Source organism: Pseudopodoces humilis, chromosome 22 (genome assembly GCF_049639895.1).
Source record: "Pseudopodoces humilis isolate 2021_Gansu_Grassland_sample_001 chromosome 22, ASM4963989v1, whole genome shotgun sequence".
NCBI classification, from domain to species: Eukaryota; Metazoa; Chordata; class Aves; order Passeriformes; family Paridae; genus Pseudopodoces; species Pseudopodoces humilis.
The window spans coordinates 4,869,307-4,895,564 of record NC_142221.1 but is presented as its reverse complement, the minus strand read 5'-3'; the positions used below and the strand labels follow the sequence as shown (position 1 = coordinate 4,895,564).

At 45.1% G+C, this 26,258-nt stretch overlaps 1 protein-coding gene across 5 annotated transcripts in view; it reads left to right on the top strand.

Annotated features, from left to right (window-relative positions):
* The window catches only part of FUBP3 (far upstream element binding protein 3), a 39,565-nt gene extending 13,865 nt beyond the window's left edge, over nt 1–25,700 (top strand). For 3 of the 5 annotated variants that reach the window (XM_088065690.1, XM_005527276.3, XM_014256315.2), the window contains 16 exons: nt 323–356; nt 1,944–1,993; nt 3,532–3,603; nt 4,307–4,364; nt 6,927–7,089; nt 7,946–8,044; nt 9,981–10,085; nt 10,475–10,577; nt 11,215–11,315; nt 12,561–12,702; nt 17,265–17,425; nt 18,111–18,184; nt 18,689–18,765; nt 22,433–22,504; nt 23,179–23,306; nt 24,328–25,700. In XM_088065690.1, the coding sequence (XP_087921816.1) occupies nt 323–356; nt 1,944–1,993; nt 3,532–3,603; nt 4,307–4,364; nt 6,927–7,089; nt 7,946–8,044; nt 9,981–10,085; nt 10,475–10,577; nt 11,215–11,315; nt 12,561–12,702; nt 17,265–17,425; nt 18,111–18,184; nt 18,689–18,765; nt 22,433–22,504; nt 23,179–23,306; nt 24,328–24,336 (1,448 nt within the window). In that variant the 3' untranslated portion in view covers nt 24,337–25,700. The remainder of the gene's footprint in view (nt 1–322; nt 357–1,943; nt 1,994–3,531; nt 3,604–4,306; nt 4,365–6,926; nt 7,090–7,945; nt 8,045–9,980; nt 10,086–10,474; nt 10,578–11,214; nt 11,316–12,560; nt 12,703–17,264; nt 17,426–18,110; nt 18,185–18,688; nt 18,766–22,432; nt 22,505–23,178; nt 23,307–24,327) is intronic. The other 2 variants (XM_088065689.1, XM_014256316.2) reach the window with 2 other exon arrangements.
* Nucleotides 25,701–26,258: the final 558 nt, after the last annotated feature.

The following is a 26,258-nucleotide window of genomic DNA, read 5'->3' as shown; positions in this document are numbered from 1 at the left end:
ATTTGGGAAGGGGGGAGGTTAGTTGCAGGGATTTGGATTTGGGCAGGCAGGATTTTCTCCCATGACTCTCAGCATGGGGAGGTACAGATCAATTCCCTATCCTGTGTTCAGCTGGACACTGGGCTATGGTGTGTGTTGATCAAGAAATCCCCTCCTGTTTTGTACCACATAATGCATTCATTTCAGCCACTGAACCTAAATTACTGTTTTGCTTTTCTTTCTTTTTTGATGAAACGGTAAGAACTCTTTTTCTATAGGGATGAAGTTAGTTTATCCGTGCTAATGCTTTGATTTTTTTCCCTTTTTTCTCTCTCTGCCACAGTAGGTAACCAGTTAGGGGCCCTGGTACATCAAAGGTAAGCAGTGGGTTATGTTTTATTATTTATTGATCAATTCTAATTGTTTATTGATCCACCATCTGTAGTAGTGTTAGGAAGTCAGAGGTTGAGAATGTGGAAAAACTGTCAGCTTGGGTTTTCTACAGCCTGGGTAGTTTGTTCTGATGAAAAAAGATGAGTTGATCTGAAACTTGGATTTGGTCCCTGCAAATCTGGAGGACTGAAAAGAATAAATTCTTTCTCCTTTCCCTTCCCCTGCCCTGGCAGGGGGCAGGAAAGAAAAAGTGAAAAAAGGTCTTGCATTTTGGCAAAAGGTGGAAGTATCCAACAGACACATGTTGTTGTTGTTGTTGTTATTATTTAGTTTTGTTGGTGTAATATGACCTGTGAGGACTCCTTTGTCAAAGATTGTTTGGGAAGACTAAAGCAAATATAAGTTGTCAACCAGCATGTCTCAGCATCCAATAAAAATGTAAAATTCTCAGTTTTTCTCAAATCCTGCTCTTGAGTTTTCTGTGTTGTTTTGAAGGGAATAGCATTTCTAAAGCTGGATTAGCCTGAAGGTGAATAATAGTGCATTTCCATCCTAACCAGCTGTTTGGGGCCTCAGCAGAAGGGACAAACAATGTGCATGAAGGCTGTAGAACCTTAAATTTTTAATGGTTAAGTTAAAGCTGATGTCCTACTGGAGCATCCTAGAAAAGGGTAGGCAGTGTTAGTACTTTATCTGCAGCTTAGCTAATCAAGTCTAGTGTGTATTTTATATCTTTCCTAACTGACCTAAAGCAAAAAAATGAGAATATTTTAATATACCTCCCCACAAAACCTGCATTGAACTTACTGTGCTGGTGTTCTGTTGCTTTTGAGATTGTTAAACAAAATGTATATAATGCATATTTGCAAATTCCGTATTCATGGTGTTATGTTTTCCACAAGACATAAACAGCTCAAGAAAGAAACAGTCCAAGTTAATTCCTTCTACTTGACTATGGTCAGGCCTTAGGAAACTGCTTGGAGTGATTTGTTTTGAAGCAGATGCATTGAAAATGTCCAAAGAGCAATAGGTATGGAAGTCTTGAGATAAGAATTCAGAGGATAATTGAAGACAATTTTTATTAATTCCAAGGAAAAGAATAATAAGGACAATCAGGGGAAAAAAAAATTCCAAAACACCAAACCTGTGAATATCAGAAGGGGGATTTCATGACAGGACTGACTTTGGTTGGTGTCTCCTGGGAAGATAATATCCAGAAGCACTGGGCAGACACTGCTGCTAGGAAGGTCCAGGCTCAATGATAAGGAAACTTCACACTTTTTTTAGTTAAATCTGTCTGGAGCAAGAATGACAAAAAGAGCTTCTTCCATCAGCTCCATTCAAGATACTGGAGATAGACTGGAAATGGATCCAGCACAGCAGGAATTGTGTGACCATGAGAGGTCCCTTCCAATACAAATGATTTTGACACTGATGTGCTTTTACTTGTGTGTGCAGAATCCCTGTGCTGAGCCCAGGCTCTGTGGTAGGGGTGCTGTTTCTTCCAAATTGTTCTTTGTAATGACTTTGATGGGGTTTTCTTCCTTTTTTTTCCCTTTGTTTTTTTTTAGGGCTGTAATAACAGAAGAGTTCAAAGTGCCTGATAAAATGGTTGGATTTAGTAAGTACCTTGGATGCTTTTGATGCTTCTTGATGTGTTTCCTGTGCAGGAATGCTGTTGATTCTCACACAAGTTCTTGTGCTTATTAGCCTTGGATAAGCCTTGTTTAATGCTGTCTTCATGGGGAACAGAGGATCTATGTTTTAAAATCCAGATGCAAATTTCATGGAAAAGCTTGGTGTCCCAGTAATATGAACAAGAATGTTTGGTACAAGTTACTGGGCATTTTAGTGTTTTTCTCTTAAATTCCCATTAGCATAGTACATAAACAAGTCAAAAGTGAATTTATTTCCCTTCATTGCAGCATTTTGCTTTGCGTATGCAAAACTGTGAGAGTTGAGGAAGAAAAACAACATTTAAATGTTAAAATATGAGTTGACTAAACACAAGTTAAACAGAATTTTAAATTTCTCACACATTTGCTGCAGGGAAACACAACCAGACGGGAGTTTTTCCTATATTTGCATTCCTGATACTGTTCTCTTTCAAACCCTTGATCCTAATTTCTCTCTTCCTCTTAATGATCATTACTCTGGCTTTCAATGGCACCTCCTGCTGATGTGTTACTGCAGTGATTGCATAGACTCTTCCACTGCTGGGTCTCTGTGTATCCCTTCCAATTTGATATATGGAGACTGAAGAGGAAAATAACAGGCCATGGTAATTACCCCATAGTGCGCCAAGTTTTGTCCCGACTCTAAAGACACTGTAAGACTGTAACTCAAATTCCTGCAAAGGAAAGGCTCCCTCCTCTCCTGCCAGACCTCTTCATTTACCAGTGCTGGTGCTACACATAGAGGATGTTGGCCCTGGGAGACAGGAGCTTACAGGCATCATCTGTGTCTCACCCTGATTCAGGGGCAGACAGATACAGGGGGATGCAACCCCATGGCTGAGATGCTTCTTTGGGAACATCCTGAGCCAGGAGTACCTGGTTGACTTGACAGCTTTGCTGGTTTTGCAGTCTGGGAAGGGTAGGAATGGTGATTGGCACAGTCTATGCTCTGGGTGTCTTGTTGTGAAACAGCGATGTGTCAACTCTGAGAGTTAAGGGAGACGGATATTTGTGCTCCCTGGAGGTTGATAGAGCATTTTGGGATGTGGCTCTGTCTTGAGTGCAGACAGACCAATAGCATGCCCATTCAAAAATAGCAGTGAAATAGGAATTATAAAGAAACAAGTCTACCTTTTTTAGTACCCCAAATAACTGGCTTATTCGTTCAGGCTGAACAAGATGTACTTAAATTACTCTCCTAGCATCACCCAGACAAGTGCCTTATTTCTTTTATACTTATTTCTTTCCATTCCTGTGCAAGACAGGCTTTTTTGGTTTGTTTTTCCAAACAAATAGAATAATGTTCAGCAGTGTTTTAATGGTTGTCTGCTATGATAAATTTGGTCATGCTGTGGATGCCTCTTCTGCAATCCTGGAGTAAAACTGTTCCTTTATAGACAGCTGCAGCGGAGTAAAAGGGGGAAGGTGCTCTGCAGTTTCCAGGAAAAACAGTTTGTTCTGATGCTTGTTGAACTCATTTCAGTAATCGGCAGGGGAGGAGAACAGATCTCACGAATTCAGATAGAGTCTGGCTGCAAAATTCAAATTGCTCCAGGTAAGCCCCTCTTTGTGTGGTGGGTGAGCAGGTTTTAATGTCAAAGGGTGTTGTGTCCATTAGATGAGGCACTTCCCATGCTCATGGTGTGTCATCACCATTAACATGGATACAGACAGCCATGGGAGAGCTGTTGTGGGACCCACCTCCCAACCAGGGTGGGAAACAGGTTTGTCAGGTGGTTTGGGGAATGGAACAGTGAGGGAACTAGCTTTAACCAGCAGATGATTGCAGAGCAAATGAATGATCCATGTTGTGCTTAGACCCGAAGCTGTTGGATTTTCTCACTTTGCTCAGCTCTGTGGTTTGCTTCTGACTGATCTGGTCAGCTCTAGCTCCTGGCAGAAGATTTTCAGGAGGATTGGCAGCAGTTCTCCAAACAGCTTGCTTTGCATCATAAAAATGAGACCATTCATCCAAATGGGATCATTTGGTGCCAGTTTGCTTTGGGGAAGACTGTGCAGGGAACTGACAATCAGTATCTGAGTTTTTATCCCTCCTTTAATTGGTGGGGAAGGCTTTAAAAGAATGCAGACATCCTGTAACTCGTTTAAAATATGTTGATCCTGGATGTCTTTGAATTCTTTAGCATGCTATGTGTGCAGGTGGGTGGTGCTTCCATAGGGTGCTTCATGGTCACTGAAATAGCTGCCACATTTTTAATTCCGTGTATCACAAGTTTTTCTCCTTGTATCCTTTGCAGACAGTGGTGGCATGCCTGAGAGGCCCTGTGTACTCACTGGGACACCAGAGAGCATTGAGTGAGTTCTGATTTCATTTCTCTCCTTTTTCCTTCTTTCTCTTCTCCCTAATGCTGTGTTCTGTCAGTGGTGCTACTTGGTTGTTAGCCACACCAGCAAATGTTGGCCTAGAGAAACTTGAGGGTCTCTGGAGCATAGAACCTCTTGGTCTGATGCTTTAAACTGTGCACCTCAAAGGCTTTTTTTCCACTTGCAGTTTGAATCCTCTGCAGAAATTTCCTTGGAATTCCCCTCCGCAGGGTGAGGTTGCTCTTAGGGCACCTAGGATGCAGTTTTGTAACTGCAGCTTTCCAGGATACTGAGCTAAGCTGTTGAGGGGCACTTCTCTTCTCCCCTTTGCTTCCCTACTCCTTTTGAGATGAGCATCCTTCCAGCTGAAGAAGGGCTGCATGAGGCCTCTAAAGCCTGTGGGTGCCACTCCAGGATACCCTGGAGGTGTTGGTGTTGTTGCAGAGCAGCATGAGGCCCACTGGGTGCTTGTTTCTGCATTGCTGCCAACAAGAAGCAAAGGACTGAACCCAAGTCTTGATTCTGCTCCTTGCATGGTAGAGACACGTGGCCAGCCAGCAGGGATTTCTATCTTTAGACCTATAGAAACTTTAGGGACAGTGTTTCCTCCCTCCCCCTTCCCAGGAGCTGAGTTTGAGACTCTCACAAACCAGTTGAGGACCTCCTGCTGGAACTGGATCCAGGATCCTCAGGCTTACAGGAACACACTTAACATATGGAGCTGCTCTTTCTCTCCCCAGCCTTTGGGTAGGTGGGTTTTTTAAAATCCATCTGGAAATCTTTGAGTTGCGTTTGAAAATACATTGGTGCAAAGACTGTCTCTCTAAAGAGAAGACACTCATCATTCTTCCATTCCTAAAGAGATCTAAGGGTACTTAAATCTCCTTATTCTACCATAATACTGCAAGCAGTGAGTCAGAATAAATATAATTGGTAAACTTACATTATAGGGCAGGCAGTGTATTCTTGCTGATATTGAAATGGTTTTTCTCCCCCTTACAAAGGATATTTAAGAACAAGAGCAAAATAGTAAAAAGCTGGGATACCTCATGAGATGCAGTTGTGGGAAAATGGGGGAGAGGTGTAGTTAAGACTTCCTGGTTCTAAAATAAGTAGTTAAATGTACTCGTGTCTAAGGCTGTCTTTAAATAAAACATGAGTAAACTTTAAAAGTTAGACAATTATTAAATTTGTGAAACAGAATGTAGACATAGCATTAAGTGAAATTTAATTTACTTTTGTGATAAAATCCTTGACAAATTGGTTGTTTGAACTGTTTTTTTAAGGCTACTTATGAAGTAAGGAAAGCATTCTAAGTGTCAGACTTCTTTGAGAAGGGTTTTGTGAGGAATATTTTCACTAGTTATATGCAGTGACAAGCTAATAGGGTTAATTTCCAAGTGACCCCTTCTCATCTGAAATACGTTATGTAATAACTGTTGTGATCTCTGTATTGTCACTAAAAGAACTTTGCACAAAATATGAAGGCAGATGGATAAAACCTCTTAAGACTTTTCCAGAATATTTAAAACGGGCTTCCAGAAATTCCACCTTAGCTTTTGTTGTGAGAAAGTCAAGGGCAAGCAGTGCTCTGCTCTGATTGCAGCCTTAGAGTACCACCCCCTGAGACTGCCCTGAGGGAATGTCTGCTTGAAGGGATGACTTTGTACTGATTCCTCAAATCTCCAGACAGAAGTCAGTCATCCTTAGGGTGCCTGATATGGCTTGGTGTGAAGTGGAGAGAGGGGAAGATGCTGCATTAGGCTGTACAGGGAACCAGTGAATTTCTTCTGCTTTCAGAAGGGTTGTGGGACAAGGGCAGGAATGGGATGTGCTAGTATAGGGCTCTTCAAGATGAAGGGAAACCCTGTTAGTTACCTCTGACATGCTAAAGATTTTAGAGAAGGGATCTTTAATCTCCCAAATGCTTCTTTGTGTGTCTCTTCTCACCAGGAGTAGAAGAACCCAGTCTTTCACTGGTGGCTGCTGCAGTATCCCTGCCTCGCTTCGCGGTGTAGCTTCAGCACCTACTGCTTGGAGCAGAGGCTGTGTTAGGACAGTGTTCTGGTGCTGCTGGTAAGAGCAGGTAGAGAAGAGCTAAGCAGTTGCCTGTGACTGATCAGAGAATGGTTAATCCATGGGCTGTGGTAGTATCAGAGCAGTGTGTGTCTTTTTGTCTTGACTGAGAAGGAGAACAGAGCTTGAGTTTTATTATTGTTTATGTGTTAGAAAAGTTATAACCTAGAGCATCTTCATTTGAAGTAAGCACCCCAAATGCTGTAGTTCAGCTGTTGTCCTTAACTTCCTAAGAGGTCAGAGCATGCTGCTGCTCTTCCTTTTCTCTTCCCCTTCAAAAATCAAACTGCTTATAAGTAATCATGATAGGGGAAAATAGACACCAAAGAGTTAAAAAATAGGCAAACATTGTGCTGACTATGGTTTCCTCCATCTTTCCACTTCTCCTCTCCCCGATCGCTCTCCATTCCGATGGGTCCTGGTCTCTTGGTGGAGCAATGTTGTCTAATGGTTGTTTCCCTCGATTCTTTTCCAAAGACAAGCAAAACGGCTACTGGGGCAGATTGTAGATCGCTGTCGGAACGGACCTGGTTTTCACAACGATGTTGATGGCAACAGTACCATTCAGGAGATTTTGATCCCGGCATCCAAAGTGGGTCTAGTCATCGGCAAAGGAGGTGAAACAATAAAACAGTTGCAGGTGCGCAAGATGCATTTCCTTTAGGGCTCTCTTCCCTACTGCAGCTTCTCTAGGTCCACTGGAACAGGCTGAAATGGAGAGCCTTGAATGCTCTAACCTTCTCTAGCAGGGACTACTCTTCTGCCTTCGGAGATTGGACTCAAATCCAGTCTTGTGTTACAAAATCAGTGTGGCCCCAACTACACAAGTAGTGGAGTGTTGCCAGAACTGTGGCAGAAACCTGTGTGCTGTAGATAACACCTGGTGCGTGCTGTTTAGGAGGGGATCTCTGTAGCCAAGGAAGGGCCGTGTCTGCTCTGCTCTGCAGTATTTTTAATGCCAGCCATGCTCTTGTAGAGTGCTCTGCTTCTCTTTTGTTGCTGATCTGTGGTAAAGCTGCCATGTGTCATCTCTTTTTCTCATCCCACCCCTTTCTAATTAAGTGTTGTGTTATGTATAAACTGTGTTCCTGGATGTTCTTTATTCCTCCATCTGGTACAAGTTTTTAAATAATAAAAGGCTATAGCAAAACACCTAGGGTCAAAAATGGAGGGGTTTTGAGTGCCCTGATTAGACCTCTGTCACGTGGATTGGAAGCTGGTCACTTAATAACTGTTACATGCAGACAGCTACAAATTTTGGAAATGGCTGAAAAGTCAGTAGTTGAAGTAGAGGGGGTTCTTCTTGCAAGGATTTCAGCTATTTGAGAACCTCAGGAGCAGCACAATTTCTGGTAATCCCTTACAGTCTAGGACTGTTCCTGAATTTGTGCATTCTGTAACGGTGCTGGTTTGACCTTGACAATGTTTAGTGACCAAAATCTAGTCCCTTGTTTTAGGGACTCTGCTTAGAAAATTGCTCTGTGCTTTTTCTTCAGGAGCGAACAGGTGTGAAAATGATTATGATCCAAGATGGTCCTATGCCTACTGGAGCAGATAAACCTCTCCGTATTACTGGAGATGCATTTAAAGTACAGGTATGTAACAAAAGCAAACTGGTTGCCCAAGAGAACTAAGGAGAAATTTAAACCTGAGTGTATTTGTGAGCATCTAATGGAGTCAAATCCAACTGTAAATGTAATAATCTTTCCTGGTTTTGTTGGTTCTGTAAGGTTGAATAGAGCAAGTTAAAACACCAGAGTAGTTTGTTTTACATCATAACTTAGGAGCTGTCACTCCACATAAATACTGCACATGGGTAGGAGTGGAAATGAGGAGGAGGGTTTGGAGAAAGTACTTTTGAAATGCTTTCCAGTCTGTGTGACAGAAAATGAGAGCTCTGTGTCACTCAAGAGAATGGGTTCTTAGTGAGTGACTGAATCACACATTTGAGACAGCAAACATTTCACAAAACTACCTCAGACAGCCAATCGACGCAGGTAATTAAAAACCAATCCCACAACAACTCCTGAAACCAAGGGGTTTGCTTAATATTGGTGCCTCAGTCTCCTTATGTCAGGGTTTTGCAGATGTGGATGTACCTGCAGTTCAGAGAAAAAACCTCCATCAGCTGGAGCCTGGGGGATTGCACCAAGATGGGAGTGCCTGAATTAGAGCATTCAAGTTCAGCCACAGCATGTTCCACTTCTCAGCAAGTGCTTTTCATACCTTGCTAAGTACCTAAATCTAGCTTAGTATTCCTGTCTCCAATAAAAGTAGTTCTGTTTCATAGGATCTCCCTAATCATGCAGTGCTGCAACAGTTGATGTTGCTCAGGCATAGTGTTTGGATGGTATTTTTCAAAGCACTTATTGCAAGTTTGAATTTTTTTTTTCCACCCCCCCCAAAAAAAAAGTTCTTACTCTGGAGGTGTAGCTGTGCAAAAGGAGTTTAAAGACAGTCTGGCTAATTTTGACCAAATCATGCTCTCAGTGTTGCCACTTCTCAGGTAGTTTCTGCTTTGCAAGATTTGCTGTTGTCACATCTTTCTTTCAAGGAAACATGGAGACTGCACAGGCTGGAAGATCTTTGAGGCACTTAAAGCTGAGCACACTTAGGAAGTGTTTAAGAAGTGTGATGAATCCTTGGGTCTGGTGGGATTCTGTGGATGCTGCAACAGTGTTTCTTAACTCTCAAATCCCTATGAAATCTCTCCATCATATTTCTGTCTTGGCATCTCTGAAATGTCTTTGAGTTGATTCTTTCTGTTAAAAATACCTTGAGGACATGGAAAATACGTAAAAATGAGAGAGATTCACCACTGTCCTCAAGCTTGGAAATAGAACCAAGATGTCAAAAGCTTGACCGGTAGTAGTGAGAAACAAATGCTCGGGTTTGACATGTAGGCTTTTTTTATTTCGTTGGTGACTACTGTTGGCTGATTTCCAGGGTACACTTTCACTAGCTGGGCTACATGGAGGCTTGTGAATGGCCTTGAGTGCTGCCAGTAGGTAGGAAAAATATTCATTTGTCTCAGAAAACGTCTTGCTGGATTGCTGCAGACTTGGGCTTAACTTTTCAGAGTCAGTAAGCTCAGTGCTGCCCAGCACCCTCCTTGGTATGTGCTCTGTAGCTCTTAGTGGGCATGATCTCTTCTGCCATGCTACCATCAACTTCTACCTTACTGTGTTGGTTTCAGTTGTATGAGTAGGAAAGGGCTTTCACTTCCTCTAGTTCAAAAACAAAGCAAAAAAGAAATCAAAGATATTTTAAAAGTTAAAGGGTGCTTTTGAAAGACTGGAGGAAGCAACTGACCCCAAGAAACTGCCACCTTGTGCACCTGGCAGTTTTTGTCAGACATAGAAGATGCCAGTAAGAACAGACTGTGGTAAATCCTAAATCAGACTGCTGTTGCCATTCAGCAGATGGAGATCTCTCTGCCTGAAGCCTGACCATTACCCACAGCTGAGGCCCTAACACCAGGAGGGCAAGCAGAATAATTTGAAGCTAACTGTAACTTCTTTCCCCATGTAGCAAGCGAGGGAAATGGTACTGGAGATCATCCGAGAGAAAGATCAGGCAGACTTCCGAGGCGTACGCAGTGATTTCAGTGCTAGAATGGGAGGAGGCAGCATAGAGGTACGTTTCCTTCACAGTGCTCTGCTAACCTCCCTGTGGGATGGGTACTGGGGGGAGTCATCCAACTGCACTTGTAACCTGTAAGCTTTTCTTTAAATGTGTTGTGTTCTTTTGCCAGAAGAATTGAGTCTGGCTCTGCAAAGAGGAGGAGTTCTCGTGGACTCCCAGATGGCACTTTATAATTGTCCTTTTTTAAGCTGCATTCTTGTAGTGCAGAGTTCGTTTAGTGGGGAAGGAATTTGTGGCCACGTGTTTTTCTCAAGTGATGCAGTTCTGTAGCCTGGAGGTGCCTAACATGGCCTGTCCTCAAAGTTAAGAGCATCTCCTTGTAAAATCAGTCATTCAGTCTAGTTCTCTGCGCTTTCATACTCCTTTGCCTTTCCCATCAGGTCTCTGTGCCCAGGTTTGCTGTTGGAATTGTGATAGGAAGAAATGGAGAAATGATCAAAAAGATTCAGAATGATGCTGGAGTTAGGATTCAATTTAAACCAGGTTTGTGTGAGGATGGAGAGCCATTGCTTTCTGACCAGTGTTTCACTTTTGGGTTCCAGCAGCCAGGCTTTCCTCATTTACAGGTGCATTGTGTCTCTTTCTGAAACCCACTTAAATATGATGTGCTGCCTCCTCATGCACTTCCTGGTTTTCAGAGAGTAAGATTATATACAGCTCATTTGCAAACATTAGATGTCACAACAGTCGTGTCGTGAGTGATAATTATACAGATAAATAAAATAACAAAAATCTTTTATTTCCTGTTAAAGAATTCTCCTTCAGGACATTAAAGCCTTTGGGGATCAGGAGTTGATTAATTCTGAGTAACTTTCTCTGGGTCCTTGGCTGTCTGATCACCTATCAAACCTGCCTTTTTTCCTCTTAAAATTGTATCAGTCTCTTTCATGGTTTTTTGACATTTGAAAGTGTTTTGAATGTTGTTCCCTCTGCAGTGTGGGTTGGGTTTTGTCTTCTTTCAGTCCAGGGAAGAGGGGCTGAAGGTGGAGGGAAGCAGTAGCTCCTGGGATAGTTCTGTGGTGTGAAAATGCTGCCAGCAGTGGTGGTGCTGGAAGGAGGCTTTTGTTGGCAAGTGGATGTTTTCTGCTTTTAATTTAGTCTTTGCCACCTCTCTCCACAGATGATGGGATTAGCTCTGAAAGAGTCGCACAGGTCATGGGGCTCCCTGATCGGTGTCAACATGCAGCACACATCATCAGTGAGCTCATCCTCACGGCTCAGGTGGGTCCTGGAAGTGCTTTTTGGGAATGTAGGCTGCATGCAGGCAGCTGATGTAGAGATGGAAGCCATCTTCTGAAAAGCAGCAGTGTTCAGTTCTCCCCTGGCAGGCCACACATGCTGCTGCCCAGAGCTGCTGGATTTGAGGTTTATTTGTTTATGGTGGAAGTTCTTTTAATGTAATGTGGGCTAACTGAACTGTGGGAAGGTCTTCTATTTCCAGGCCTATGAGGCATCATTATAGCTCCAAATCTATCTCCTTCTTAGTTGTTGTTAAGTTTGGGAACAGTGACCTGATGGAATGGAGTCCATCAGCATCAGACAGTGACTGGAGCCTCTGCTTAGACAGCAGAACATTGCCAGTACCCAGTGGTGCTTCATCTTCCATCTTCAGACTCCCGTCCTTTGGTTTGGTGGAGGCAGAGGAAGGTGCTGACTGCTCAGGTGTTGTGTCACTGTACTCTAAGACACACCAACACCTTGCATTACACAGTAGCAAGAAGTACAAAGATGGGTGAAGTACTGGGGCAGACACTTGAAGGAGGTTGTATATTCCCTTTGTATTATGAGGAATTAAAACTTCAAGCCATTTCAGAAACCTGAACATAATTTGTCCAGCAAGGTCCATAATTTGTTTATCTTGATATCTTTTCTAGCCCCAATTTCTGGTTTGAGTACTTGATTTCATAATTTGCTGTAATGATTCACTTAAATGTTGAAGTCTGTCATGATAGTCTCTGACTGCCCATGGCATTTGCTTTGGGAAAATCACTTACCCAAAATAGGTATGTCCTATAAGTGTCTTTGAACTTAAAAGCTTCCTTTGGAAGTTTTGGAAAATGTGCATTTCTGCTGAGTAATTCCAGCAGGATGACACTTGAAAGGGTTTGAAAGCAACTTTTGTGTGTGTCAGTGCCAAGATCCATTATTTGCTCTAAAGAGATCCCCCCATCACAAACTGAAAGTCTTTTAGTAGTTGATGTTTATTTATAGGTTTCTTTCAGCAGATGTAAAGGCATGCATTTATAAATAAGAATATCTTCCTAAATCAGGAAGGCAACTGTAACCTACATTACTTGGCATTTTTCTAAAGTACTTCAAAACCTTGAATGTGAAACTGAGGTCCAGGAATATCTCAATTTCAGTGCCATTGATTATGAAGCAGTTTAACTGACCTGGCTTTATTTTGTTTTTAATGTGCATTGGGGCCAGCATAACAACACTGATACACATGTTTTTCTTTCTAAGGAACGTGATGGCTTTGGAAGCTTGGCTGTTGCCCGAGGAAGAGGTCGTGGCCGTGGGGACTGGAGCATTGGAACACCTGGAGGCATGCAGGAAATCACCTACACTGTTCCAGCTGACAAGTGTGGCCTTGTTATAGGCAAAGGTGGGTTTGGTGACTCCAGACACCACAGCTTGCAATCCTTCTCTCTCAGGATGGCCATGTTTTTGCTGCCTGACAGAGAAGCTTTGGGGTTTTCTGTGATTGTAGGTGTTTAGTGCCCAGTGAATGCAGCATAGGAATAAGCTGTAAGCACTTGTGGATGTTTTCTTTGTGATGTTTTCACTCATAGTTGTATTCTCCAGGCCCTTGTTCACAAGCTGTAAGAGAGGCTCTTAATGCAGAGCTGTCAAATAAGCTTGTTATAACAAGTAGCTGGCTGAGAAAAGGCAGGTTCATTTGTGGATTCTTTTTGCAGAGAATTTGTTTGAAGGACGGATTATCAGGGACAAACAGAACAGTCATTTCATCATGCTGGATTTCTGTGAGTGCTGTGTGAGGAAACAGAAGCTCTCTGAGTGTGGTAATAACAGTAGCTGCTTCCAGCCCTGTACCTGAAGCGTGTGATGAATGAAGTAGGAGGATTTCTCTGCCTCTGTGCTGGCACCTGACCATGCACAGAAGCCTGGTGCACCTTGTGCCACTTGGCTGAGCATGTTCACTGCCATGGAGGACCCTTGGCTGCTTGGCCAGTGGATCTCTCCATGCTAAGGAGATGAATGAGGAGTCATCCTCTCAACCAGAACAACCCCGTGATGGTTATGAAACTAAGCAGCAGACAGGTTGTCACAGAGCAGGAGCTGCACATGGAGCAGTGGCAGGATTTAGGGTGGAATCAGGAGCAGACAAACTCTCTAGCTCTGAACTGCTGCAATGTGTCTGAGCTAAGGCAGTTTCATTTTTCTATCTGCTTGTTTCAGAAAGAATGACATATGCCTGAACTAGAATTTAAGTAATCAAAGCTGGCTTTTAGCCTCAGCAGAGGATAGAATAGGGATAGATAAGCTGCAGCAGAAAAGGAAGCAGAGACTTGAAGGCATTGGGCCAAGTTTCAGTGGCTTTGAGTGTTCCCAGCAGGAGGGAGCTTGTGGTGACACTTGTTGTGGCCTCTTTCCCTGCTGCCCATCCCTGCTGTTCCCTGCCATGGACCTGTCCCCCAGCACCCTGAGCTCCTGCCCTGTTAGATAACCAGGGACACAGGCAGGTCAGCCCTGTAGCTGCAATTGTTTTCAGATTTTTTTTGCCACAAGCCTGTTCACAAACCTGAAAACTTTTTTCAGTATGAAAAACCACCTGCTTTCTCCATTATGCAGAAATTGCAGTGATTATGCTTGTCCTCACTGAACAGTCCAGTTGGCCAAAAGATCAAGCGAAGTAAATTTTAAGCCCACAAGTGAGACTTATAAGTACAGAAAAATCAAATTATAATGAAACTTTATTGCTGTATCCATTAGTCATCTTTAATAAAGGATCAGAAAAGGTCACTTGTTCAGCAGTGCACTGAAGTGGAGCATTTGTGACTACAGAGAGCACTGTGTGCTGAAAAGATAAATGCAGGTAGTGGAGTGAATGTCCGAGCATTCAAGTGCAGGGCCTGGCACAACCTCACTGGGGGGTGAAGGGTGGCTTTTAACCTTTGTTTCCACAACAGCAAAATAGAGATTCTTACTTGGCCAGATCAGAAGCTTTCTGGAGTGACTAATTACTAGTTGTATGGTGATTTGAGTGCTGGTAGCATTGTAATACCACCTTGTAATCAGTGTTCTCACAGTGCCTGTGCTTTTAGGCTGTTGCAGCCTTCACTTTTGTCAAGTGAGTGATGGCTGTAGCGTTGCCTTTTGGGGTCTGGACCAGCATGGATGTGCTACACTCTCCACACATTGATGCAAGACAGGCGATTCTTGTTATTTCCTCCCCCACTGCCTGTGGGGCAGTGCAGGGCAGAGGGGATCTTAGTGGGGTTTTCTTAACAGTGACCAATTAGAAAACCCCTGTGCTCCCTGACAGTTTCTGAGCAGTTCCCACCAGTTTTTCCTTGCTGTGATACAGGATGGGGCTGTTTGCCTTCTCTGTAGAATCTGGCTGAGGAATCTGGGCCGTCAGCTTGGTCTCGAGATCAGCACCCGAGCCCAGGGTGCTGACCCTGCCCTGGACACCCAGGTGTGGTGTGTGTGATCTGACCTGGTAACTGCTCCTGTGCTCCCAGCTCCCTCTGACCACTCGAGAAGCAGGAAAAAAAAGGGAGGCTGGGAAGTTTCTCACTTCAGTTTCTGCTGCATATGTGACAGAAGAGCTGGTGCCTTTTTCTTGTGGACATCTCAGCTTGGGAACGTGAGCATTTAGGAGCTGGCGGGGCTCCCTGCAGATCCTGCGCGTGGCTTTTTCCCCTGGAGGGTGGGTAGGTGCAGCTTTTCTTTCCCAAAGGCCCCGAGGAAGGGTGGAGGCGAGCGCCATACACATGTCAAAGTCTGTCTGTGTTTGGTGGTGCTTGGAAACAGCCACCGCCTCCCTGGGCCCCCCTGGATTTCCATGATAAATACGGCAATCCTGACAGATACCGCGGCCGGCCTGGCTCTTGTCAGCTCGGCCTTTGAGCAGGTTTGATTAATTGCTTTAGGATTTCACGTCCAGCCGGGAGGCCGCTCCTGGATCGCTCCTGCCCCCCATCAGGTGGAAGAATGGAGCAGGATGAATGCTCTATAGACAGCCACCATGTGCCGAGCTGCTCGCCTCACCGTGGGGAAGAGAACTCCTTCCGGCAGCGGCGGCTGCGTCACAGCATTTGCATGGTCTGGAGGCTGGGTCGGGGTGGCTCGGCTGGGAGGGAGCACTTTGACATGTACCAGGCTGCAGGGTGAAGAGGACAAGGGCACCGAGTCCTTCTGCTGTGGGGGTAGGAGCTTGCAGTCTCCCAGCAAACCTGGAGAGGCAGCTGACTTAATTCTGCTGTGTGGTGTAGGAGGGAGCTGCTGTAGAAACAGGCCCAACAACCCACAGGCTTGGTGCTGAATGCTAAATGGGGCAATGATTTGAAATCTCTATTCTCCTTGCTTCCAGTTTGAGAATGCTTCGATTTTTAATCCCCTTTTGGAAGGAGAAACTAGTCTGCAGTGCAAGTAGCAACCTCTGGTTGTGCCTCTGTCACCCAGTAAAGAAGTTGTGCCACTCCTTCAAATTGTGTTGCCTGAAAGGGTCCTCTGTTTTCACTAAGCAAATGAAATGGCTGTTGATTCAGATCTCACCTCGATATGTAAAAACCAGAGCTTCAAACAAATCTGCAGCAGACAAAAGCATGACACAAAAAAAACCTTCTTGGTTTTGAAACTTCATCTTACTCCTTTCCCATGCTTGACTGAAAGTAAGTGGGTTGGCTTTTGGCTGCACAATACAATCCCAGTTGTCTGCCCAGGGATGTGACATGATTATCTTTTGTTAAATGCATCTTCAAAAATTCATTTAGAAAGAGTTAATTGCCCTTTGGCAACTTTTCCTCCTCCCTTCCTCAGGAAGGCTTTAAAATGTTAAAAAGGTCACAAGTCCATTACAATGAAATGAACAAGTGTCTGCAACATCCACAGTTTGTTTTGAAGTTGTGCTGGATGTATAGAGATGGAAATGTGAGCAAAATGGAGGCGTTTATTTTTGGAGATGCTTTTTAATGAAAACCAAACAAAAATCTCTGATTAGTTTCCTTTGCTGTCTGTCCTGCTTGCTGTCTATCTTTTGAGCTGGTGATTTTTTTGTTTGTGATTTAAAAGTTGTAAAACCCCTTCCTTACCCATACCCTTTAATTTCTCCAGTTGAGTGGAGCTGGTAAGTTGTGTGAGCTTCCAAAAGAAGAATTGAACCATTGTAACATTGGCTGAGGCTTTTGTTAAGCAAATTTCATGAAGAGACCAGGACCTAGCAGGTCTTGAGGAAATCAGATCCACTTTGACTGGCCCTGCTGCATCCTGCTGGAAGTACTCCTGTGCTCTTGTGCATCCAGATGGCAAACGAGCCAGACATGGTCACTGCATGCACAGCTAACTCTGAAATAGCAGGAGACAGCCTGGAATTGTGTGCTGCCATGGCTGTGGAGGGATGTGTGGCTGCAGGGCGAATAGGAAGCCTTGTAAGCAGAGGCTGCTTTAAGGCAATAACCTGTCAAACAGCTCATGTTTGGGAGAAGGCTTAAGCTTTGTTACGTGGCTGGTGGCTTTTTTCCTTAGTGATGGAAGAAAAGAAGAAAAACCAGCATGCTTAGATTGCAGGTGACCTTCATTTCATAGAGGACTTGAACAGCTGTGCAAAAACAATGGAATTCAGTCAGTGCAGGTTTTGCATGTGCTTTGTCAAAGTGTGTCCCAGTCATGCTGCATCTTGTTGGGAGCCTGGCAGTGGGCACTTAGTGGGGCTTATGTGTTCTTTAAGCAGCATCATCCATGACCCCAAAAACTGTTACAGTAGCTCAAGGTTTCAGGTTATGTTTGTGAGGAAGATTAAAGGAGTAGCATGAGGTCAGGTACTGCAGGTTTTTTTTGCTGCTGCCATCCTCTGCCCACCTCTGCTGAGGCACACAGAAGGTGACTGAAACTGTAGTCCATTTCCAGGATCTGACTTTGATATGGTTTTATGGAAAGAGATGCTGAATATCTGTCCTTATGTCTTGGCTTTCTTCTCTTCAGGTGGTGAGAACATCAAGAGCATAAATCAGCAGTCGGGAGCTCATGTGGAGCTGCAGAGAAACCCACCCCCAAACACAGACCCTGGCGTAAGAATATTCACAATCAGAGGGGTCCCCCAGCAAATCGAGCTCGCTAGACATCTCATAGATGAGAAAGTTGGTGTAAGTTCTGTCTCTGCTCTCTTGCTCTGTCCCTTTCAGACGTGCTGTTGTCACTCTTGCGTACATGTAAGCCTGGACTCCAGGATGGCACGGAATGCGCGTGCTTGCATTACTCAGCTTCAAAACCATTTGCCTCTTAGCAGCTGGCTTGAACTTGATAGCCCTCCAGCATCCATTTGGTTAATTTTTGCTGTGGTCCCAGAAGGATTTGACTGTTGACATAGTCCTGGGGAGTGTATACAGCTATGAGAGAGGGAAGAACAGCAATAAAAGGTATGAAAGGGCTGTCAAAAGGAGATTTTTGAAAGGAAGACAATAGTGTCATTGTGTGAGAATGACAGTCCTGGCAGCATCATCCCGAAAGTAAAACACTCAACTCCTTGCTCAGTAAGTTCAGGATGACTTATATTACACTTAATGCAGTGCTGTGGTATTGAAGCTTAGTAAGGTCAGGCTTCAGTACTACTGAATGGGGAGATTTCAGTAAAAATGTATGGAAGATACTGAACTGGGGCATGGCAAAGCTGAAAAGCTGCCTTCATGCTGAATTGCTTGAGAGGAGAAGGCTTAACACCAACTTCAGGATCCACGTGTCCCAGGCTGTTTCTCCTTTCTTACTACTCATAGTAGCTGCCTCCACCCCGTACTTGGAGCTGGCATTAAATGTTTGTGGATTCTGTGACAGGGTACCAGCATGGGTGGACCTGGAGGATTTGGTCAAAGTCCGTTCAGCCAAGCACCTGCTACACCTCATCAAAAGTAAGCTTCTTCATCTCCTCACCCATGGGCTGGGGGGATGACTGGGAGCTAGAAAGTGCTGGGAGAAGAGTGGAGGGCCCTGAAGGGGTGGGGTGTGAGTGGAGTCTTTAAAAGATTGAGCATTCAGAAGCAAAAGCAAGAGAGCTCAGTCCTTTAAGCTTGACTACAGGAAAGATTTCATCTATTAAATGACACACCAGGTAGGTATTGGCATCTCTAGAATTCCTATCTTTAGTGCAGTGAGAGCATGGGAAGAAGCCTGAATTGCATAGAGCACAGAGAGTGCTATTCAGTGTGATGTATCTTCACCTTGGCTTCATGAACGGACTGATACCAAGGCAGGACATTGCACTTCCCACCTGCACAGCTTCCCTTTTGCTCCCATGTTCATATGTTTGTTCAGCAGCTGCTGATTATAAGTGACAGCTTCTCTGGGCAGCTTCGTGTCTGTGGCCTGGTAAGTATTTTATTGTCTACTTGAGCATGGCTTTTTGTCCTCTGCAGTGGTCCTCAGGCGTTCATGACACAGGGCTGGGGCAGTACCTACCAGACGTGGCAGCAGCCTGGACAGCAAGTCCCAAGTAAGTGCCAGGACCTGGGTTGGAGGTGGGGTGGTGTTCCCTTTGTGGTCTCTGCTTTGTGCCTGCAAAAGGCAGGTTCACCCATGAGACCACGTGTGTGAAAACAGCAGAATGATTTCCTGAGCAGAAGAGATGTGTGGAGGCACGTGGTGGTGGCTGAGCTCAGAACAGGCTGAAGGTTGTGGAAAACTTTTGCTTTTTGTGTGTTTAACTGCTTATTGCCTCTTTTTGCTCTTTGGGTAGAAACTTGGTCCTTGCTGTCTGTTCCTCTCTAGCAAAAATTCCTGTCTCCAGCTCTCTTCTCCCAGGATTCTCCGGGCAAGCACTTGCCCACCACACTTGCCCCTAACAGGCACACTGTTGGTGCTGAGCCCTCCCATCTTTTTGTTCTCGACCTTATAGTTTCTTGCTTATTTTCTTATTCAATTGTTCTTTACAAGCTTTTCTCACTGTTCAAATTCCAGACTGATGGAACAACAGGGGAGATGCATGCAGGAAATGGAAGGAAGGTTAGGCAGGGCTCCTGTAGTGATCATTTTTTCCTGAAATCCTGTTGAGTCAAAACTGAGCATTTTGGAATGGAGAGTCACCTTTTCAGAATAATTGAAGTAGCAAATGCTGGTGGTGATGCTGTAGCTGCATCATCCTGTGTCTCCAACAGCCAGAGGAATGGTTTGCCCTGAACAGAGCAGATTTGTGTCTGCTTGGTAATCTCAAAGCTCATATGATGGTGGTAATGTCCTAAGGACCCTTGCAGTCACAGTTTTTTAAGAAATATGAGCTTTTAAATGGTCTGGTCTCATTACCTCCCCCCACACCTTTTGGTGCTTAGCTTTAGTTTAATTTTAAAGTGTTTTAATGGCAGATGCTTTTCACTGCTAAGGCTGATTTAGCAATGAAGTAAATTATGAACTTTGGTATAAATTTCCACGCTTTGAGGTTCCTGAGGTCGGGAAATCATTGGAGGGACAATGCCTGCAATCCCATTTTGTGATTCCTTGTAATACTGCTCACCTTTGGGTGTTTATGACATTGTGAATATGTGAAGTTTGGAAATCTCAGTGCTGCTTTGTTAACTTGGTGCACTTCTGAAATGTGTGCTGTGGTGGCATATGGCAACCCTGCATGGAAGTGTGTGTTAAACTTTGTCTGAGTCCTGTCTCTTAGCAATTACAGTCTAGAAATGATGGCTTTCCCTTTGAGCTTTAAGGTCCTGGAGAAGGTCAGCAGTTGTTCTGGTTTCAGCACGTTAAAATGCACTGGTGGGCTTCAATTGACTTTTCTTCTGTACCAGGAGTGAAATAGTATGGTACTGAAGAAGAGTGTTTTTTCATTAACTCGTTTTACAGGAAAAATTGTTATTCTGCTCCTTTGCTTTGCACCCCCAAGGGCTCTGAATTTCCCTGAGTTTTGGAAAGCAGAGCAGTCAGTGCAGCAGGGAGAGCTCTACAAAAAAAAAAACTTTTATCTTCCATGGAGCCATGGAATAAATGCTTACAAAACTGCATTGCTCTTTGCCTTGCAAGATGGCTTTAAACCTTATCTTGGTAACTTATTTTTCACCTTCCTGAAACATCCCTTCATGCTGCCCACCAGTCCCTGGGGAAAGAAGAATCTCCCTTCCTGCAGCAGATAATAGTGCCTCAGGCTCACCCCTCCTGGCTTTGGAGCCTGGTGTAGGAAGCACAGCCCCCTTGAGCCCCCTGATGACCAATAATTCAGTTCATACTCCAGTGATGACAATTTTACACTGTCAGGTTTCAGGTGGCTCCCAAAACCCCTGGAGCTTCCTGCCTTGCCATTGCCCTTCCCCTGTGTGGGTTTAGCCCCACACTGCCGTCTCTTGGAGGCAGATGTTTTATTCCTGCTGTTGAGTGTGATGGAAAATGCTGGCTCCCTAACTCCATGTGTGCTTAGGATGCTCCCTGTTCCTGTTTGTAGCCAGGCACACTGAAGGCAGGCTGGGTGAGGAGAAGGGACACACACATAATGCTTTAAGAACCTCCACCACTCTCCTCTGCTGCACTGGTGCCCAGGTGGAGCTCACCAAGGTGTAGGAGGAGTGTTGTAAGAAATTGGTAAATACCTGCTTTTGTACTTTTTAATTTGAAAACAGCCTTGTGCAGGGTCCCTTGCCCGAGTGCTGCAGCCCGTGTGTCACAGCTCTGTCAGCCCTGTCACAGCGCCAGCATCCTGGGGACAGCCTCGAGTGCTGTCCTTGTGGGAGGAGGGGCAGACCCCCACCCCCTACACATGTATTTAGATTTTAATTACTTCCCCCATCTTAAATAAATTAACTGGCTGGGGAAACATTTTGCTGTGAAATGCATTTAGCTGCGTGTCCTTTCAGCCTGCTGTGGACTGTAATTCTCCGAGAAGAAAAGGCATTGAAGGAGGTCCTTTGTTGGCATTAGCAGGTGGACAGTTGAGGCAGCCTTGACCTCTGCCAGAAAAGGTCCTGACTTGTAGCGTTGGTCAAGTCTTTTAACCCGCTTTTATGCCCCTGGACAGGACACTGCTGCCCTGTTCCCTCCACCCACTTCACACTTGCAGTGTATTATTTCCCCCTTCCCCCCACTTCAAAGCCCCCCTTGGGCCGGTGTCAGGGCTGGGCTGTGCCTGGAGCTGGGATGGGATAGGAAGCGCTCTGCTCCACGCGTGTCCTCTGTCCTTGCCTGCTCCTCTTGTCTGCAGGGGCTTGTGCTCCCCGCTCCTGCTGTGCCTCTCTGCAGCTCCCAGGTGCTGTTTGCTGCTTGTTTGCCCTGTGTCTCACTGGGGGCTCTGTGCTGCCACTGGGATCCAGGGAAGTGTGGGAAGGGCAGGTATCCTGCCTCTGTCCTGCTGGCCGTGCTCTCCCTGCTATAACACTTGGATGTGTTGGGTTGAAGATGTCTTAGTGCTTCAGAGGTGGGGACTCTGCTGGGTGGAGCCCAAGGTTTGGGATCTGTGAGGGACTGGCACCGCTTCCCTTGGAGCAGTGTAGGAACCTGGAGATGACACCATGAGCTAGCTGTGGCTGTTCAGGGATGTCGAGGCTGCTGCTTCAGTGATGCCTGGGCTGTGCCCTGGGGGCAGTGGAGCAGACTGTGCCCTGTGCAGGGCTCTTGGCACCTTGGGGAGCTGGGAGCTGAGTGGCTGCCCTGGAGTTGTGCAGCTTGTGCACCGGAGGCTCCTGTGTGTGCAGGGTGTATGGAGGGGCATTGCCCACAGGGGTCCCTGAGCTCTGCTCCACTGAGAAGAGCAGGGGTGAAGGATGCAGCCCCTGAGAAACAAGTGAGGTGACTCAAAAGATGGCCATTCCCTTGGCAGCTCTGTGGAGGTGATGGGTCTCGGCTCTCCTGCACTGAGTGCAAGCAGACTGGGAGACCAGGGTGGTTGATTGCAGACCGGGCAGCTCACAGCCACGTGCTTTGGCTTGAGCAGGTCCCAGCAGGGCCACATTTGGCTTCATGCCCTTCAGCAGATGAGGTGAGATCAGGAACTCAAGCTTTTCCTCAGCTTCCCCTGAACTGAAGATGCCCAACAGTGCAGAAAACTGGAAGCTGAAGTGTCAAGTCTGGGCATGTGCGGTAGACCCAGGGCCTGTCTAGTGGAGAGTTAGATGTCACTGGCTGGAAATTGTCACCTGTTCCATACTGACGTGCCCCTTGTTGTCATCTTTGCACAGGCCAACAGAGCCAGCAGCAGAACAGCCATCCTGATTACAGCAAAGCATGGGAGGAGTATTTCAAAAAACAGAGTGAGTGAAACAGGCTTCCTGGAGATGAATCAGCTCTTCTTACAAGGAGTTAACTCTAATCTGATGACTTGCATCTCCATCCCTGCCATTTTTAGCTTACAGTCCTTTGGTGATGGTGCATGTAGTGCTGCCACAGAGAGCTTTCAGTTGTGCTGTCGCGCCTCAGGAGAGCAGCTCCCAATGAGCCGCAGTCCCCTCGTGCCCACGCCTGCAGCCAGCCTGCCTGGAAAAACACAGCATGCAGGAACTGATGCTGGCAAAATCCAGAAAGCTGGAGCTGGTTTGTGAGAGAGTAGGAGAGCTCATGGAAAGTCACAGGCCTGGCTCTCTCCACCGTGTTGCAGAGTGCATGATGCCAACCTCTGGACTTGCTTTGACGTGGAGCTGCTGGAGGCTTTGTGCCTTTGAGGATGAGGAGTGTGCAGGCTGTCAGCCTGTCCCTGCAGCTGCAGGAATGCTCTGGGTGCTTTGTGCCTGCTCTTGGCTTGTCCCTCACAGTCCAGCTTGGAGCCCATCCTGCCATCCCACGCGGCAGAGCCGGCGTTGCTCTGTCAGGTGTCTGCAGCAGATGGAAGGGGGCTGGCTCTTCTTTAAGCTTGACAAAAGGAGATCCTAACCCTGGGCTTGGACTTCTGTAATTGCTTATCTCTCCCTTTTTTCTTCTTTCCCTCTAGGTCATGCTGCCAGTGCTGCTTCTCAGGCAAGTTCCCAGCCGGACTACACGATGGCTTGGGCAGAGTATTACCGACAGCAGGCTGCCTACTACGGGCAGACACTAGGGCAGGCTCAGGCCCACAGCCAGGTCTGTATTCACATTCCCCAAACCCCTCTACTCCTTCTCTTGGGCAGTTGGGTATATTGCCCTTGCCCTAGTGTAGAGACTCTCTGTTGGGTTCACACAGTGAGGCAGAGATATTTTGTGGCTGAGAAAGTGACCACAAAAGCGTTGCCTCAACATCAGAGTCTTATTTTCCTGTATTGGGTGGGTGAGGGGTTTTTTGGGAGAGGACTGGGAAGTTACTTGTTTCTTCTGGGAGCCTTTCTTTATAGTCCCCAGGCAGTTGTTTGGCTTTGGGGAATTAAAGTAAAAGGATGATGAAACCAAGCTGATGAGGCAGCTCAGCACTGACATGTCCCGGAACTGTGAGTGCAGGCACTGCCTTTTATTGTGCTGGGACAGGAGCTGTGTGCTCACCAGCTCCCTGTCCCAAAAGAAACCACAACTGCTGAAAAACAATTTGTATTAACTTGCTTTTGAGTAAAATCTCCCCTCAGCTGTCATTCAGCCCACCTGAGAGTTGTGTGAGATTTATCCTGATGGCGCTCAGTGCTTTCCCAAGCACTGGCTCCATGGAGCAAACAAAGCAGCAGAAACTTTGTGCAGAGCACAGGGGCACCTTGCTGTGGTCTGACACTTGTCCCCACGGCTCCACATTTAGCTGTGGCTCTGGGGAGCAGAGGCTGCTATGGATGCCAGCCCCCAGCAGCTGCTCTCCCCTGCTCTCCCCACTCACACCGGCGAGGTGGAGCCGGTGCCGGCGCTCGCCGCGGGCGCTGGCCAAGTGTGACCTGGACATGATGATAAAAGAGCTTCTCTTCATTCCTCCCCCAGTCTGCCCTGCTAGAAAGAGAGATCTTGTTTGGTGAGGGGCAGGAGAGCTCTGGGACAGCGTTAGGGCAGAGGGCTCCAGTGGCAGCTCGAAGCATCCTTTGAGCTCAGCTGCAGCGGGGACAGACCTGTGTCGGGGGAGGAGGGCTCGGCAGCTTTGATAATTTGCTGCTGCTCAGTAACTTTTCCTTTCTCCCTCTCTCTTTCTTTCCAGGAGCAGTAGAACAAGGTCCTCGTGGCAATTTTTTTCTCTTGGAATCCTTGTGGAAGAAAACCTTTTTGTAACAGAGGTTTTTAGATTTGCAACATTTTGATGAAGACTTTTCTGTTTGTGAAACACTAGCTGTAGGATAATCTATACTGAACTTTTCTAAGAATCAGGAACAATTAGTAATGTACTAAACGTATGGACATGCTGGTAATTTTGTTTCCAAATTTATATCAAAATAAAACCTCCGGGATTCTTTTTGGAGAGAAGCCAGAGAATTTCCAGGCACCAAAACGCACCCCAGAGCTGTGACATTTCAACATGTGGGTTTTTTTGTGTGGTTTTTTTTTTTCCTTTTAGTTTTCCATCTTTTCTGTTGGAACAGAAAGAGTGGCTTGGAAGTCTTAGGTGGTATGTAACAAATCTTAAAAAGAGAAAAAAAAATTTAAACAGTATTTAAATATTCTTAAATATGTAAATTCATTAAATGTTTTACTTCTAATTTCTTGTATCTTGGCTGTCTTTGATTTTATTGCATTTTTAAAAAACTGAACTATGATATGTATTGTAATTAATGATATGATTTCTGTATTTGAAACAGTTACTGTTTGCAAGTTCGGGGGGGCATTTTGTAGGGTTTGTATAATTTCTAGAGTCTAAAGGGGTAATATAAAAACGTGTTAATTTTTTTAGCAATACATGTTTTCATGTCTCCATTGCTAGTTGCATTTATGTATCTAAGACCTCCAAGCTTGTTAAAAAAAAAAGAAAAAACAAAAAAAAAAAGAAAAGAAAAAAACTTCTTCTATGCTCTCAGAAATATAAATACTGTTATTTTTAATATTAAAATGAATCTGCTATTAGTACCTTTAACAAACACTGTGGAACATAAAACCATATAAAAGGTAGTAACTATTTTTTAATTCCAGGGTGTTTTCTGCTTTTTCATTTCTTTTAAATATTTTCTTATCTAATATTTGTCAAATTACCTAGAGAAATAAATGAATCTAGTATTAACCACAGTATGCGCTAAATAATTTTGATTTAATAAAAGGGATAATATGATTTCTGATGTTTACTGTAGTGTTTCTTGTACAGATAACAGTGTATTTTTAAAGGAAAAACGGAATTGAAGCTATTTTTTCTTGCATTTTTAATTGCCCTGCGGGACATTCCGTTTTTAAATGTACTGAATTACTGTTCTTGGGTTCTTTCCTTATTTTTCCTTATGCTTGAAATGTCTAACTATAAAGAACTGCAATTGGATAATGTTGAGCATGGTGTTTAAAAAAAAAAAGTGTTCTTTTTATTTGACTGACAGTTGCATTTTACACTCTATATAATAAAATTTCCACAAGGTGTCTTGTGGGTGAAGTATTTCCCGTCTGTTGGACTCCGTTGTTTCCTCTCCTCTGTTCCCAGGGAGTTTGGGGTGGTCACTGAGGGCAGCATCAACGTTAATTCTGGAGAAACTCCGTTCCTGTCACATCCTCCTGGTGCTGTGACACCCGAGCAGTCCCGTGCAAGTTTCTGTGCTTGTCACTGTTAGGAGGATCCCAGGAGCACCTGTGTGAACACCGGGAGGTTTCCTCTGCAGCCCTGTAAAGGTTTTACTGCTGAGGAGTTGGCAGCCCCTGCTTTTAATACTCTGAACTTGTTGCTCTTTCCCAGCTTTGTGGCAGGATCCATGCAGGATCCATGCCTGCAAGGGGATTGCTGGAGCAATCAGCATCCCGCTCCTGACTGGGAGAGGAATGGGAGGGATGTGGCTCCAGCCATTATCAGATGTGTTAAGGGCATCAACCTTTAGTTGTGCCCAGACCAAGTTTGGCAATAACTGTAGCCCCTTCAGGGATCCTTTTCTCATAAAATGTGAGTTTTTGGCTCCTCCAGCCTCAGCTCCAGCCCCTGCTCCCAGGCAGCCGCGGGGGTTTATG